This window comes from Balaenoptera borealis (genome assembly GCF_965194805.1).
Source record: "Balaenoptera borealis genome assembly, chromosome: 1".
In the NCBI taxonomy this organism is placed as follows: Eukaryota; Metazoa; Chordata; class Mammalia; order Artiodactyla; family Balaenopteridae; genus Balaenoptera; species Balaenoptera borealis.
The window spans coordinates 93,391,638-93,409,383 of record NC_138860.1 but is presented as its reverse complement, the minus strand read 5'-3'; the positions used below and the strand labels follow the sequence as shown (position 1 = coordinate 93,409,383).

The 17,746-nt window shown below is 34.0% G+C and overlaps 1 protein-coding gene across 1 annotated transcript in view; it reads left to right on the top strand.

The window, feature by feature from the left end:
* The window catches only part of SYCP1 (synaptonemal complex protein 1), a 174,649-nt gene that overhangs the window by 56,107 nt on the left and 100,796 nt on the right, over nt 1-17,746 (top strand). The window contains exon 16 of the mRNA XM_082368987.1: nt 7,879-7,940. Coding sequence (XP_082225113.1) covers nt 7,879-7,940 — 62 coding nt within the window. The remainder of the gene's footprint in view (nt 1-7,878; nt 7,941-17,746) is intronic.

Sequence of the window (17,746 nt, the reverse complement as noted above, 5' to 3'; positions counted from 1 at the left end):
GTTTTATCATAAATGGTGTTGAATTTTGTCAAAAGCTTTTTCTGCATCTATTGAGATGATCATATGGTTTTTCTCCTTCAATTTGTTAATATGGTGTATCACATTGATTGATTTGCGTATATTGAAGAATCCTTGCATCCCTGGGATAAATCCCACTTGATCGTGGTGTATGATCCTTTTAATGTGTTGTTGGATTCTGTTTGCTAGTATTTTGTTGAGGATTTTTGCATCTATATTCATCAGTGATATTGGTCTGTAATTTTCTTTTTTTGTAGTGTCTTTGTCTGGTTTTGGTATCAGGGTGATGGTGGCCTCACAGAATGAGTTTGGGAGTGTTCCTTCCTCTGCAATTTTTTGGAAGAGTTTGAGAAGGATGGGTGTTAGCTCTTCTCTAAATGTTTGATAGAATTCACCTGTGAAGCCATCTGGTCCTGGACTTTTGTTTGTTGGAAGATTTTAAATCACAGTTTCAATTTCATTACTTGTGATTGGTCTGTTCATATTTTCTGTTTCTTCCGGGTTCAGTCTTGGAAGGTTATACCTTTCTAAAAATTTGTCCATTTCTTCCAGGTTGTCCATTTTATTGGCATAAAGTTGCTTGTAGTAGTCTCTTAGGATGCTTTGTATTTCTGCGGTGTCTGTTGTAACTTCTCCTTTTTCATTTCTGATTTTATTGATTTGAGTCCTCTCCCTCTTTTTCTTGATGAGTCTGGCTAATGGCTTATCAATTTTGTTTATCTTCTCAAAGAACCAACTTTTAGTTTTATTGATCTTTGCTATTGTTTTCTTTGTTTCTATTTCATTTATTTCTGCTCTGATCTTTATGATTTCTTTCCTTCTGCTAACTTTGGGTTTTGTTTGTTCTTCTTTCTCTAGTTTCTTTAGGTGTAAGGTTAGATTGTTTACTTGAGATGTTTCTTGTTTCTTTAGGTAGGCTTGTATAGCTATAAACTTCCCTCTTAGAACTACTTTTGCTGCATCCCATAGGTTTTGGGTCGTCGTGTTTTCATTGTCATTTGTCTCTAGGTATTTTTTGATTTCCTCTTTGATTTCTTCAGTGATCTCTTGGTATTTAGTAACGTATTGTTTAGCCTCCATGTGTTTGTCTTTTTTACGTTTTTTTCCCTGTAATTCATTTCTAATCTCATAGCGTTATGGTCAGAAAAGATGCTTGATATGATTTCAATTTTCTTAAATTTACTGAGGCTTGATTTGTGACCCAAGATGTGATCTATCCTGGAGAATGTTCCGTGTGCACTTGAGAAGAACGTGTAATCTGCTGTTTTTGGATGGAATGTCCTATATATATCAATTAAATCTATCTGGTCTAGTGTGTCATTTAAAGCTTGTGTTTCCTTATTTATTTTCATTTTGGATGATCTGTCCATTGGTGTAAGTGAGGTGTTAAAGTCCCCCACTATTATTGTGTTACTGTTGATTTCCTCTTTTATAGCTGTTAGCAGTTGCTTTATATATTGAGGTGCTCCTATGTTGGGTGCATATATATTTATAATTGTTATATCTTCTTCTTGGATTGATCCCTTGATCATTATGTAGTGTCCTTCCTTGTCTCTTGTAACATTCTTTATTTTAAAGTCTATTTTATCTGATATGAGTATAGCTACTCCAGCTTTCTTTTGATTTCCATTTGCATGGAATATCTTTTTCCATCCCCTCACTTTCAGTCTGTATGTGTCCCTAGGTCTGAAGTGGGTCTCTTGTAGACAGCATATATATGGGTCTTGTTTTTGTATCCATTCAGCCAGTCTATGTCTTTTGGTTGGGGCATTTAATCCATTCACGTTTAAGGTAATTATCGATATGTATGTTCCTATGACCATTTTCTTAATTGTTTTGGGTTCGTTTTTGTAGGTCCTTTTCTTCTCTTGTGTTTCCCCCTTAGAGAAGTTCCTTTAGCATTTGTTGTAGAGCTGGTTTGGTGGTGCTGAATTCTCTTAGCTTTTGTTTGTCTGTAAAGCTTTTGATTTCTCCATCAAATCTAAATGAGATCCTTGCCGGGTAGAGTAATCTTGGTTGTAGGTTCTTCCCTTTCATCACTTTAAGTATATCATGCCACTCCCTTCTGGCTTGTAGAGTTTCTGCTGAGAAATCAGCTGTTAACCTTATGGGAGTTCCCTTGTATGTTATTTGTCGTTTTTCCCTTGCTGCTTTCAATAATTTTTCTTTGTCTTTAATTTTTGCCACTTTGATTACTATGTGTCTCGGCGTGTTTCTCCTTGGGTTTATCCTGTATGGGACTCTCTGCGCTTCCTGGACTTGGGTGGCTATTTCCTTTCCCGTGTTAGGGAAGTTTTCGACTATAATCTCTTCAAATATTTTCTTGGGTCGTTTCTCTCTGTCTTCTCTTTCTGGCACCCCTATAATGCGAATGTTGTTGCGTTTAAATGTTGTCCCAGAGGTCTCTTAGCCTGTCTTCATTTCTTTTCATTCCTTTTTCTTTATTCTGTTCTGCAGCAGTGAATTCCACCATTCTGTCTTCCAGGTCACTTATCCGTTTTTCTGCCTCAGTTATTCTTCTGTTGATTCCTTCTAGTGTAGTTTTCATTTCAGTTATTTTACTGTTCATCTCTGTTTGTTCTTTAATTCTTCTAGATCTTTGTTAAACATTTCTTGCATCTTCTTGATCTTTGCCTCTATTCTTTTTCTGAGGTCCTGGATCATCTTCACTATCATTATTCTGAATTCTTTTTCTGGAAGGTTGCCTATCTCCACTTCATTTAGTTGTTTTTCTGGGGTTTTATCTTGTTCCTTCATCTGGTACATAGCCCTCTGCCTTTTCATCTTGTCTATCTTTCTGTGAATGTGGTTTTCATTCCACCGGTTGCAGGATTGTAATTCTTCTTGCTTCTGCTCTCTGCCCACTGGTGGATGAGGGTATCTAAGAGGCTTGTGCCTGAAACTGCCTTTTACCCCTTGCTGTCTTTCTAGACAATTGCCATGGGTTTTTAGGCCTTGCATATGGGAAGAGAAGATTCCTTCCATAGAGTGTTATAAACGTGCACTTGATGCATTCTCAAGATTGTAGTGGCTGGCTAGGCAAGTCTGAAATGTGTAGGGTAGGCTGGAACTCTGGAGCATGGCCTGAAGCTGCTGCCCACGGGTGGAATGTCTTCCTCCTGTAGTCTTTTTTTTCTTAATTTAGTTATTCAGAGGCCTTAATAGTAATTCTTAGTGGGAAATGTCTTATATTTTGATTGAATTTTGAAATTTCATTTATTAGCCATGTTGGGTTATGAACTATTTACAGGAAAATGTGACCCTATTTTATCATGTGGTGTTTTTAATACTCAACTTTCATGGCTAAAAGAGAGAGAAGTTTATAGTTATTTTGTGAATTTATGACCTTTTAGTTAGCTAATTCTAATAAGTCTATGCTTCATATTTATAAAGCTTCATATTTACAATTATGGAGAATTATAAACATTTTTTTCCAATTTTGGTGAAAAGAGTTATTTTATAAATTAAGATAATTCATGGATTGGCAGGCATTTTTCTGGAAATTTCTATAACTTTCTATAATCTTTATTATTAACTTTGAATACTTATATAATTAAAACAATTGTAAGCAGTAGTGCCTGTTAGGATGTTTGGTTGACCTTTGAAACCCTATTTGTGATTTTCCTTTTGCAATGTTTACTTTTCCACTATAGACTAGACTCACAGTTTTGAACATCCAAAATTGTACTATCCAATGATAAATAATATTTTTAGTTATTATTTTACATTAGAATGATTGTGAATGCATTTTTCACCCATTTTTTAAATCTTCCTTTAGAGCATAACATACTGTCTTAAATCACTGCATATACCTATGTTCTTTAGAATTGGTCAGTTGAATTTTGTAGACTAAGGAATAATTCAATCTGATATTGAATATAAGTGGCTGTTATTGTCATATTGAAAGATCGAATGCATAATATGATTTTTCTCTTAGTAGAGCAATATATTATGAGAAGTTTGGATAAGGAATTCCAGAACTGTGAAATAGTTCTATGTGTGTTTTTTAGCACTGTCTTAGGTGGAAACATATACAAGAAGTGAAATACCATGTTCTTGAGAAATCTCTAATTATTGTAGGAGAAAGTTTGAATTCATAAAATCATTAGAACCATGTTTCAAAAATTAAAGGAGTGAGAGAGACTTCTATTTAGGATTAGGGAAGAAAGTATTAGAACTTCTATTTCTATTTATTTTTAATGCTTTATATATGTTTTATAATGAATAATATAATATATATATTTTATGTAAATTTATAAAATATAAATATGTATTTGTATTGTATAAATATTTATATATTTGGAGTGAATGCTCACAGATTTCTTATTAATGGAAATGTGTTAATGCTGTTAACAAGAGGAAGCCAAAGGTATCAATGTGGACTGCAGAGTTGGAAAAGACTTTATAGAAAAGGTAGATTTAAAAAACAAAGTAGAGTTTAAGGTATAGAGAGGATTTGGATAGTTGTAGAGAATGATGGAGTGTACAAAATATTATGTTTAGGAGAGTATAATTAACAATGATGTAAGTACTCAACATTAGTTTATTTCCTTCTTTGGTTGATAGTATAATTCTCAAAACCAAAAAATCTTCTTTCTCCCTTATCTTTCACTTCTAATTGGTTATCTAATGCTGTTGTTTCTAACTCTTAATATCTAGCTCTTAAAATCTAACTAATTTAAGAATTTTTAACTCTTAAACATCTTTTGAATCTTCCCCCTTTTCTTCATCTCCAGAGACCTAGAACAGTTCAAGTCCTCATTTCCTCTTTCCTGGTTTTTAGAGTTTCAAGCACATTCTCTTAGCCTAGGAGAGGGATGTATGTGAGTAACATAATGGACCACAAATTGTATCTGGGACATTATCATCAAACCATGCTTCATATTACCCTCATTTGTCCTCATCTTTGTTCATCTCTTTTTGTGTTTACTAGGCTTCTATTTGCTTTGGCCTTTATTCATAACCTTCTTTCTTACCGCAGTAGCCCTCATTCTTACTGCATTGTTTCCTGGCTACACTTTGCATTCTTCCTTAATGATATTTTCATAGGCTTACATCTTGGTTAGTGTATGCCTCCATTGTCCTCTCAGGAGTTACAATCATTGAGCTATCCTAAGACCACTGTTATTCTCTGCACTCCTCAGATACAGCCTACTCTACCCCTTATATCTTGACATTAGATTGGAACCAGACATCTCTGACCAGAACTAATTGCAGCATCTTTAGAATCAATCTTTTTGTTTCCAGTCTTGTCTACCTTTTGTTCATTCTCTGCATTTATGCTAGAGTGTTCCTTTAAAAATACAAATCTGACTATTCTGTGTTGCAGATTTAAAAGCCATCTAATTGCCTAAGTTCAAACTCTTTGTCTCTTCATTGTTCATTTAAAGAATGAGGTAGTGCATTCCAAGTAAGTTAAAGACAACTGTAAATTCAGAATCTTTGTCAAATAGTTTTTTGTGTTTCTTTACTTGGTACAGTTTTCTTTGCTTCTTCATGTGTCTCCCATCTTCAGTTCAGTCTAATATAGCTCTAAATGGGTTTTACTCCTGTGGTCAGTTTTCTATCTCTGTGCCCACATTTATTTTCACTCTGGTTGTATAATAGATTCTCCCTCTAGTTTTTTCTATTGCTTCTTCTTTGGCTATTAGATACTACAATAACTATTGAAATTAGACTTAGATGTTTCTCATTTAGCTTTGGATATTAATTAGGAACATAACAGACATGGTCTTTTTTCTCATGAGATTTTGCACTCTACTTGGAGACACATAAAATGAATAATTACAAATAAATATTTAATTACAAATTGGGATAAGTGCTATGAAGGAAATAAAAATGACAAAATATAAGAAAATAATAAGGCCTAATCTAGATTTGGTGATCAAGGATGGCCTTAAACTGAGACCTAAATAAGTGAGATTTAGTTAAGGGAAAGCATGTGAGTTGGAGAGAGCTTTTCAGTCAGGAGGAAAAGCATGTAGAAATGCCCTGAGGTGTGAAGGAGCTTGGTTAATACATGTGAGTGAATGAAAACCTTTGTGACTAAGTGTAAGAAGAAATATGGAAAGGGGAATGAAGTGAGTATGGGGTGATAAGGACCAAATCAGGTAGGGCCAAGGAAAGGAATTTTGCTTTTATTCTTCTGGCAAAGGAACACCACTGAAAGATTTTAATTAGAGGAATGACATGATCTTGTTTGCATTTTTAAAGGATCATTGTCACTTCTGTGTGGAAGGTAAATTTGATGTTGGGTGGGGAGTGTTGGTAGTGAGGAATAGAAGTGGAGAAATCAGATTGGAGGCTATTCAAATGGTACAGCTATGAAAGAATGTCTTTTAAAAATGGAATCATCACACTTCTCCTAGCATTTGGTGAGCCCATTAATCTGAGGACATTTTGTCTGTCTTCAGCTCCGAAAAATTTTCTTCCCTTTTTTTTTCTCTTCTCGTGTCATTGTTCTCTCTCTCCCTCTCCCTCTCTCTCCGTAAGTCCCGATAAGTAGATTTTGCAAATTCTGGATCTATCCTTCATGTTTTAAAGTTTTTCCCTTACACTTTCTACCTGCTAGTTCTTTTTCTGAAGAACTTGGGGAAAAATTTTTTTTTTTGCATCCTCCTCCTAATTCAATCTTCAGGTATGTTTGTTTTGCTATTTTAAAAATCTTAGTTGTCTATTTTAAATTTTTAAAGAGCTCTAGGTAATTTATTTCATGGCTATAGTATCCTGTTGGAACTTAACTATACTTAGCAATTATAAAATTTTTTCTCCTTGGATTTTATTTTAGTTCTCTTAATTGAATTTGTACCTCTCTTTCATGGTTTTGCTCTTCTTCACTAATTGTTGATTCTTGATTGTTTACTCATCTAAGTATTTGAGAATCCATACTCACCCACGTGTGTGTTGCAATCTGATTCTTCTGATTATGGGGAGAGATGGGAGGTGCTATAAGGAAGGGTGGGCTTGGTAGCCTGTCTTTTGGTTATAGGGAATGCTTATTTTGCTTAGAGTTTATGAGCTGGGAATTAGTCCCTTTGGGTCTAACTCCCAGAATCCTTGATTTAACCTGAGATGGGCTGTGTGGTGGGGGGTGTGGTCACCTGGTATAGTTGTTCACATAACCTTATTGAATTAATATGAGTTCTCCCCCCTCAGCCTCCAAGGATTCTTCAACGTTTTGGTTTGTTAACGTTAGGCTGTCTTGTTTTGTTAATGTGTGTGTGTGTGTGTGTGTGTGTGTGTGTGTGTATAAAATTTTTCTTTTAATTTATGGGATTGGGGGTGAGAGAGAGTGGACACATACTCAGTCTACTGTCTTTATTTTATTAAAAAAATTTACTTATTTATTTTGGTTGCGTGGGTCTTGGTTGTGGCATGTGGGAACTTTTAGTTGCGGTGTGTGGACTTCTTAGTTGCGGCATGCATGTGGGATCTAGTTCCTTGACCAGGGATCGAACCCGGGCCCCCTGCATTGGGAGCATGGAGTCTTACCCACTGGACCACCAGGGAAGTCCCAATCAGTCCACTGTCTTTAACCAATCCTTGAGTTTTAAAAAATAAACTATTTTTACCTAAGCTGTGTGACTTCATTTTATATAGATCCATTGCTTATTTTGTTTAATGAACTTTGGGCTCGTTTGGTTGTGGAATTAATTTTATAGAAACAGTACTATTAATATTTATCCATTATTATTTAGCATAGTTCCATTTGGACTTCCTCTATGCTTTACAGCACTCTAGTTGCATTAACCCATCTCTTTTGGTTTTTCCCTTTCAAATGGAATTCTTATTTCTTGTCTCTCCTTTCCCATTTTTTTAAATCCAGCTTTTAACGCACTTATATTCTTTTGATTTTTTTAGAAGAGATGACTAAGCTTAAAAATAACAAAGAAGTAGAACTTGAAGAATTGAAAAAAATCTTGGTAAGTGTATGGTTTCTCTTATTAATATGTAGCAGTTATTTTTCAAAATAGTATTAAATCCAGTGACTTAGACTCTCATCCTATAGATGTCTTATGGTAGTTTTTCAACTAAAATATAAAAAAACTACATTTGGTTTTAGTGAAGCCACATTTCTTATCTCTATCAATTTTTATAGTATATTTTGATAACTGTCGGTGTAGGTGTTTATATTACTTAAGCATGTGTTGATAGTACATTTAAGTGAGATCAAATATGCCTATTATGTAGCTGATTGTAAATTTGGTGTGTGTTTGATAACTTTGAGCCACAAAGCTGCAATTTTGAGAAAGATATGTATGATATCTATTCAGTACCTATGTTTAGTATTCAAATAGAATCATATTTAATGAATTTGTTAGGATAAGGCTTCATTATGTTTTACTTGATTATAGTGTGTAGAGCATGGGTTGGTAAACTTTTTTTGTAAAGGACTAGATAGTAAATATTTTAGGCTTTGTGGCTATATACAGAATGTTAATTTTCTCCTCCCCCTCCATTTTTTTTCTTTTATTTTTAACAATCTTATAAAAATGTAAGAACCATTCTTAGTTCAAGGGCCTACAAAAGAAGGTTGTGGGCTGATTTTTGTCTCAGAGGCTGTAGTTTGCCAACCTTTGCTTATAGAAGACAATATTGTTTATGATTACAGATCTTTGATTTTGGGTTTAACCAATCACATCTCTACCTGATTTTGCAACTCCTAATTCTTCCATCTCTTGGGAAGCACTATTTCCAAATGCTTATCCTTTCTTCAGTGAATTGCTTTTGCACAAATTCTTGCAAATAATAATATTTACATTTCTTTCAAATTTGATAATGTAAATTTATACTTCAGGTCTCAGCTTAAATATCAATTCTTTAGAAATCTCTCTTGACATTCCTAGCTAGTTTAGGTCTCTATATAGCTTGTCCCTATAGCACCCTGAATTTTTCCTTTATAGCACTTATCACAAATGAAATTTATTTCTGGTATAATTATTTAAGGCTTTTTTCGCCCTTTAGAGTCTCCTTTACTTAGCACAGTAGATGGCACATAGTAGGTGGTCAATAAATAAATAGTGGAATGCTCCAATAAGGGCTAAGAACCTTTGTCCTGTTTGCCCTGTAACCTCAGTACTTAGCACAGTAACTGACACTTTGTAAGCACTTAATAAATATTTGTTGAATGAATTAATACTAAAGTATTATTTTTACACTCCAACATGGACAAGGATTGGTTTAGGTTTTGTTATATTTGAATAGCCAGTAGAGCATAATTAATATCTTGGTTCTTAGAATCATAATGCTTTGATGGTATCCAGCTTTTTACTTCTTAACTGTATGTCCTAGAGCAATTTACCTAAATTCTTGATGCCTTGGTTTTTCCATGAAAATGGTTTTTCCATTTTTATGAAATGGGGGAAATAATTGTACATATCTCACAGGGTGGTTGTGAGGGATGAATAAGATACATTTATTCATTTAACAAATATTTGTTGAGTTCCTTTTATGGTATACTCTGGGGATGCACTGGGGAGCAAATGGATGCATATCCTGTTTTCATGGAGCTAGTCATGAAATACTCACACTTAAATACAAGCAGTCATTCAAAGGTAATATTACAATGGTGTCAAGGGCAATAAAGGATTAGTTCACAGTGTAATAAAGGGATTTGAACTATTTAGAGAGTTTAGGAGACGTTTTTTGAAAAAGTAAAGATTGAACTGGAATCCAGAGAAGGAAGGGAAGTGCTTATCAGGTGGAGAAAATATGTGCAAAGTTTCTTTGATAGGAAGGAGTATGGTGAATACAACATGGAGTGAAAGAAAGAGTGTGGTGCAAAATAAGGCTAGAGAGGTAGTAGGAGCCTGTTAATTCATGGCCCTTTAAAATCATATCAACAGAATTTTATGTTTATCCTAAGAGGAATGAGAAGCTCTAAAGAATTTCAGCAGGGAGTAAATTGGTCAGATTTGCAATTTGAAGAGCTCATTTGGTTTGCAGTACGGAGAACACAATATATTAAGATAGAACAGTTAAGAATAGACAGACAATCACAGGAGCCAGAGAAGAGAACTTAGGCTGGGAGATGATGGTAGTAGTGAGATACTACTTTGAGAGATATTTAAGATTTAAATACTTTGGATTGATGTAGAGTATTGGTAATACCATTTGTTGAAAAGACTCTCCTTTTTCTTTATGTATGTATGTGTGTATGTATGTATTTATTTTTTTGGCTGCACCAAGCGGCTTGCGGGATCTAAGTTCCTCGACCAGGGATTGAACCTGAGCTCTCGGCAGTGAAAGTGCAGAGTCCTAACCATTGGACCGCCAGGGAATTCCTAAGACTCCTTTTTCTATTGAGTTACTTTTGCACATTTATAAAAGAAATCAATTGACCATATTTGTGTGGGTCTACTTCTGGGCTATTTCTATTTCATTGACTTTTGTGGTCTATCCATTCACCAGTGTTTTGTTTATTGTAGCTTTACAGTGAGTCTTAGATTTGGGTAGTGTGATTCCTCCAGCTTTATTATTCTTTTGCATATAAATTTTATTTTTTAAATGTATTTATTTTTTGCATCTAATTGTATTTTATTTTATTTTTTCTTCCAGTTTTCTTGAGATATAATTGTCATACAGCACTGTATAAGTTTAAGGTCTACAGCATAATGATTTGACTTACATACATTATAATAAGTCTACATCCATCATCTCATATAGATACAAAATGAAAGAAATAGAAAAAAAATTTTCCTTGTGATGAGAACTGTTAAGATTTACTGTCTTAACAACTTTCATAAATAACATACAGCAGTGTGAATTATATCACATTGTACGTTACATCCCTAGTACTGTTTATCTTATAACTGGAAGTTTGTGCCTTTTGGCAGTCTTCGTCCAACTCCTTGTCCTCCCTTATTTTCCCCACCCCCATAACCATAAATCTCATCTCTGTTTTATGACTTTGTTTGTTTTGAAGTATAATTGACCTAAAACAGTATGCTAGTTCCTGTTGCACACCAGTGATTTGATATTTCTGTACATTTCGAAATGTTCACTGTGATAAGTCTAGTTACAATATGTCACCATACAAAGATATTACATGGGTATTGACTATATTCCCCACACTGTACATTTCATACCTGTGACTCATTTATTTTGCAACTGGAAGTTTGTACCTCTTAGTCTTCTATGCCTATTTCTTTCCTACCCTCACCTCTCTCCCCTCTGGCAACCACCTGTTTTTCCACTGTATCTATAACTCTGTTTCTGTTTTGTTGTGTCTGTTCATTTGTTTTGTTTTTTAGATTTCACATATAAGTGAAATCATACAGTATTTGCCTTTCTCTGTATGACTTATTTCAACATAATACCCTCTGGGTCCACCTATTTGTTGCAAATGACAAGATTTCGTTTTTTTTATGGCTGTTATATATCTATCTATCTTTCTCACATATTCTTTATCTGTTCATCAATTGATGGGCATTTATGTTGCTTCCATATCTTAGCTATTGTAAATAATTCTGCAGTGCACATAAGGGTGCATATATCTTTTTGAATTAGTGTTTTTGTTTCCTTCAGATAAATTCTCAGAAGTGAAATTGCTAGATCATATGGCAATTGTATTTTAAATTTTTTGAGAAACCTCCATCCTGTTTTCCATAGTGGCTGCACCAATTTACATTCCCACCAACAATGCATGAGGGTTCCCTTTGTTCCACATCCTCACCAACACTTGTTATCTCTTATCTTTTGATAATATCCATTCTGACAGATGGGAGGTGGTATCTAATTGTGGTTTTGATTTGCCTTTCCCTGATTAGTGGTGATGAGCGTCTTTTCATGTGCCGGTTGGACATCTTTATGTCTTTGGAAAAATCTCTCTTCAGATCCTTTTCCCTGTCCTATTTTATAATGGGGTTGTTTGTTTTTTTTGATGTTGAGTTGTATGAGTTCTTTGTTTCTTTGTATATTGTGGATATTAACCCCTTTTGGATGTATCATTTGCAAATATTTTCTCCCATTCAGTAGGTGGCCTTTTCATTTTTTTGATAGTTTCCTTTTCTATGCAAAAGTCTTTTAGTTTGATATAGTCCAATTTGTTTATTTTGATTTTGTTTCCCTTGCCTGAGGAAACATATCCAAAAAAATATTGCTAACACTGATGTCAAATAGTGTACTGCCTATGTTTTCTCCTAGGAATTTTATGGTTTCAGGTCTTGCATTTAAGTCTTCAATCCATTTTGAATTTATTTTTGTGCATGATGTGAGAGAGTAGTCCAGTTTGATTCCTTTGCATGTAGCTGTCCAGTGTTCCCAATACCATTTATTAAAGAGGCTGTCTTTTCCCCATTGTATTTCTTGCTCTTTTGTTGTAGGTTAATTGATTATATAAGCATGGGCTTAGTTCTGCGCTCTCTGTTCTGTTCCATTAATCTACGTGTCTGTTTTGGTGCCAGTACCATACTGTTTTGATGTCTGTAGCTTTGTGGTAGAGTTTGAAATCAGGGAGCATGATACCTCCTGCTTTGTTCTTTCTCAAGATCGTTTTGGCAATCTGAGGTCTTTTGTGTTTCCATACAAATTTTAGAATTATTGTAGTATAGTGAAAAATGCCATTGTTATTTTGATAGGGAATGCATTGAATTTGTAGATTGCCCTGGGTAGTGTGGTTGTTTTAATGACATTAATTCTTTGAGTCCATGAATATGGTATATCTTTTCATCTTTTTCTTGTTTGTTTTCAATTTCTTTCATCAGTGTCTTATAGTTTTCCAGGTAGAGATTTTTACTTCCTTACTTAGAGTTATTCATAGGTATTTTATTCTCCTTGATGTGATTGTAAATGGGATTGCTTTCTTAATTTCTCTTTCTGATAGTTTGTTGTTAGTATATAGAACTGCAGTAGATTTCTGTGTATTAATTTTGTATCCTGTAACTTTACCGAATTCATGGATGAGTTCTAGTAGATTTTTGGTGGTGTCTTTAGGGTTTTCTGTTTACAGTATCATGTCATATGCACACAGTGACAGTTTTACTTCTTCCTTTCCGATTTGGATTCTTTTTATTTCTTTTTCTTGTATGATAGATGTGGCTAGGATTTCCAATTCTTTGTTAGGTAGAAGTGGTGAGTGTGGGCATCCTTGTCTTGTTCCTGATTTTAAAGGAAATACTTTTGACTGTTGAGTATGATGTTAGCTGTGGGCTTGTCATATATGACCTTTATTATGTTGAGATATGTTCCCTCTATACTCACTTTCTGGAGAGTTTTTAACATAAATGGATATTGAATTTTGTCAAAAACTTTTTCCACATCTATTGAGATGATCATATAATTTTTATTCTTCAACTGGTTAATGTGGTGTATCACATTAATGTGCAGATATTGAGCCATCCTTGCATCCCTGGGATAAATCCCACTTGATCATGGTGTATGATCCTTTTAATGTATTGTTGAATTTGGTTTCCTAATATTTTGTTGAGGATTTTTGTATCTATGTTTGTCAATGATATTGGCCTGTAATCTTTTGGTTTTGTGATATCTTTGACTGGTTTTGCTAATAGGATAATACTGGCCTGGCAGGATTAGTTTGGAAGAGTTCCTACCTCTGCAGTTTTTTGGAATAGTTTGAGAAGGATAGGTTTTAATTCCCCTCTAAATGTTTGGTAGAATTCACCTATGAAGCCATCTGGTCCTGGCCTTTTGTTTGTTGGCAATTTTTAAAATTACTGATTCAATTTCATTACTGGTACTTGGTCTGTTTATTCTTTCTATGTCTTCCTGGTTCAGTCTTAGAAAATGTACAATTCTAGGAATTTGTCCTTTTCTTCTAGGCTGTCCATTTTATTGGTGTAAAATTGTTCATAGTAATCTCTCATGATCCTTTGTATTTCTGTGGTATTGGTTGTATTTATCCTTTTTTATTTCTGATTTTATTGATTTGGGCCCTGTTTTTCTCTTGATGAGTCTCTTATTAAAGTTTATCAATTTTGTCTATTTTTTCAAATAACCAGCTCTTAGTTTTGTTGATCTTTTCTATTGTTTTCTTAGTCTCTCTTTTTAAAAATTTAGTTCTGATTTTTATGATTTTCTTCCTTCTACTAACTTTGGGTTTTGTGTGTTCTTTTTCTACTTCCTTTGGGTGTAAGTTTAAACTATTTATTTGAGATTTTTCTTGTTTCCTGAGAGGTAGACTTGTATCACTGTAAACCTCCCTCTTAGAACTGCTTTTGCTGCATTGCTTAGATTTTGGATTGTTGTGTTTTCATTTTTATTTGTCACCACGTATTTTCTGATTTATTCTTTGATTTCTTCAGTGATCCATTGGTTGTTTAGTAGCATATTGTTTAGTCTTCACATGTTTGGGAGTTTTTTTCCCTTGTAGTTTTTTTCTTTGTAGTTGATTTCTAGTCTCATAGTGTTGTGGTCAGAAAAGATGCTTGATATGAATTGAATTTTCTTAAATTTACTGATTTTTTTTGTGGCCTAGCATGTGGTCTATCCTGGAAAAGGTTCCATGTATACGTGAAAAGAATGTCTAGTCTGCTGCTTTTGGATGGAATGTTCTGTATAGATATATTGAGTCCTTTTGGTCTAATGTGTCATCAAAGGCCAGTGTTTTATTGATTTTCTGTCTGGATAATCTGTCTATTGATGTAAGTGGGATGTTAAAGTTCCCTGCTGTTATTGTGTTACTGTCAATTACTCCCTTTATGTCTGTTAATGTTGGCACTATGTATTTAGGTACTTCTATATGTTTGTAGGTACTTCTATGTATTTAGGTACTTCTATATGTTTGTAGGCACTATGTATTTAGGTACTTCTATATGTTTGTAGGTACTATGTATGTAGGTACTTCTATATATATGTGCATATATATTTATAATTATTATATCATCTTTTTGATTAATCCCTTGATCATTATGTAATGTACTTCTTTGTCTCATGTAACAGTCTTTGTTTTACTTTGTCTGATATAAGTATTGTTACCCTGGCTTTCTTTTGATTTACATTTTCATGGAATACCTTTTTCCATGTCCTCACTTTTAGTCTGTGTCTTTAGATCTGAAGTGAGTCTCTTGTAAGCAGCATATATATGGATCTTGTTTTTTTGCCCATTCAGGCACTCTGTGTCTTTTGTTGGGAGAATTTAGTCCATTAGTCCATTTCTTTTAAAGTAATTACTGATAGGTATGTTCTTATTGCTGTTTTTAAATTGGTTTTGTTGTATTTTTCAAAGTTAGACAGGTTTATTTTTTTGTAAGACCTGTCAGAGCTTTCTTTCTTCCTCTTTTTTTTGTTGAACTATAGTTGATTTACAATATTGTGTTATTTTCTGGTGTATAGCATAGTGATTCGGTTTTTTGCAGATTATATTCCATTATAGGTTATCAAAAGATATTGGGTGTAATTCTGTGTGCTATACAGTATATTCTTGTTGCATATCTATTTTATTTATAGCAGTTTGTATTTGTTAACAGCATACCCCTAATTTCCCCTCCCCACTTCCCTCTCCCCTTTGGTAACTACAAGTTTGTTTTCTACATCTGTGATTCTGTTTCTGTTTTGCATATACATTCATTTGTATTATTTTTTAGATTCCACATGTGATATAATATAGTATTTGTATTTCTCTCTCTGACTTATTTTACTAAGCATAATATTCTCTAGGTCTGTCCATGTTGCTGCAAATGGCAGTATTTCATTCTTTTTTATGGCTGAGTAATATTCCATTTTGTGTGTGGTGTGTGTGTGTGTGTGTGTGTGTGTGTGTGTGTGTGTGTGTGTGTGTGTGTATACATCTTAATCCAGTCATCTGTTGATGGGTACTTGGGTAGCTTCCGTGTTTCTGTGTCTTGGCTGTTGTAAATAGTGCTCCTGTGAACGTTGCGGTGCATATATCTTTTTGAATTAGTGTTTTAGGTTTTTTGGATACGTGCCCAGGAGTGGAATTGCTTCATCATATGGTAATTCTGTTTTTAGTTTTTTAAAGGAACCTCTATACTGTTTTCCATAGTGGCTGCACCAATTTACATTCCCACCAACAGTGTACCAGGGTTCCCTTTTCTCCACATCCTCTCCAATGTTTGTTATTTGTAGACTTTTGATGAGAGCCATTCTCAGAGGTGTGAGGTGATATTTAATTGTGGTTTTGATTTGCATTTCTCTGATAATTAGTGATGTTGAGCATCTTTTCATGTGCCTGTTAGCCATTTGTGTATCTTCTTTGGAGAAATGTCTATACAAGTCTTCTGTCCATTTTCTGATTGGATTGGTTGTTTTTGATATTGAGTTGTATGAGGTGTTTGTATATTTTGAATATTAAAACTCCTTGTCAGTCATATCATTTGCAAATATTTTCTCCTATTTTGTAGGTTGTCTTTTTGTTTTGTCGATGGTTTCCTTTACGGTGCAAAAGATTTTAAGTTTAATAGGGTCCCATGTATTTATTTTTGCTTTTATTTCTTTTGCCTTAGGAGACTGATCCAAGAAAATATTGCTATGATTTATGTTAAAGAGTGTTCTGCCTATGTTTTTCTCTAGGACTTTTATGGTTTCCAGTCTTACATTTAGGTTTTTAATCCATTTTGTGTTATTTTTATATATGGTGTTAGAGAATGTTCTGATTTCATTCTTTTACATGTAGCTGTCCAGTTTTCCCAGCACCAAAGAGACTGTCTTTCCTCCATTGTACATTCTTGCCCCCTTTGTTGTAGATTAATTGACAATAGGTGTGTGGATTTATTTCTGGGCTCTATTTTGTTCCATTCATCTCTGTGTTTGGTTTTGTACCAGTATCATACTGTCTTGATTACTGTAGCTTTGTAGTATAGTCTGAAGTCTCTGAGGATTATACTTTCAGCTTTGTTGTTTTGTTTTTCAGGATTGCTTTGGCAACTCATGGTCTTTTGTGGTTCTATATGTATTTTAGGATTATTTGTCCTAGTTCTGTGAAAAATGTCATGGGTATTTTGACAGGGATTGCATTAAATTTGTAGATTGCTTTGGGTGGTATGGCCATATTAATAATAATTCTTCCAATCCAAGAGCACAGGATATCTTTCCATTTCTTTGAATCATCTCCTATTTCCTTCATCAGTGTTTTATAGTTTGCAGAGTTTTCACCTCCTTGTTTAAGGTTATACCTAGGTATTTTATTTTTCTGATGAAATTTTAAATGGGATTTTTTTTTGCTTTCTCTTTTTGATAATTCATTATTAGTGTATAGAAATGCAACAGATTTCTGTGTATTAATTTTGTGTCCTGCAACTTTACCGAATTCATTGATGAGCTCAAGTAGTTTTTTGGTAGCATCTTTAGTACATCTTAATCTTGTATTCTGCAATCTTGTTGAATTCATCTCTTAGTTCTAATAGTTTTTGGGTGGAGGCTTTAGGGTACTTTGTATAGAGTATCATGTAATCTGCAAATAGTAACAGTTTTACCCCTTTCTTTCCAATTTTGATACTTGTTTTTCCTTCTTGTCTGATTGCTGTGAGTAGGACTTTCAATACTATGTTAAAGAGATGTGGTGAGAGTGGGCATTCTTGTCTAGTTCCTGAATTTGGTGGGAAGTTTTTCAGCTTTTCACTGTTGAATACTACTTTGGCTGTGGGTTTTTCATATATGGCCTTTATTATGTTGAGATATGTTTACTCTATACCAACTTTGATGAGAGCTTTTATTGCGAATGGATGTTGAATTTTGTCAAACATTTTTTTCTGCATCTGTTGGAATGATCATGGGTTTTTTTTTTGTCTTTCCTTCTGTTAATGTGGTGTAT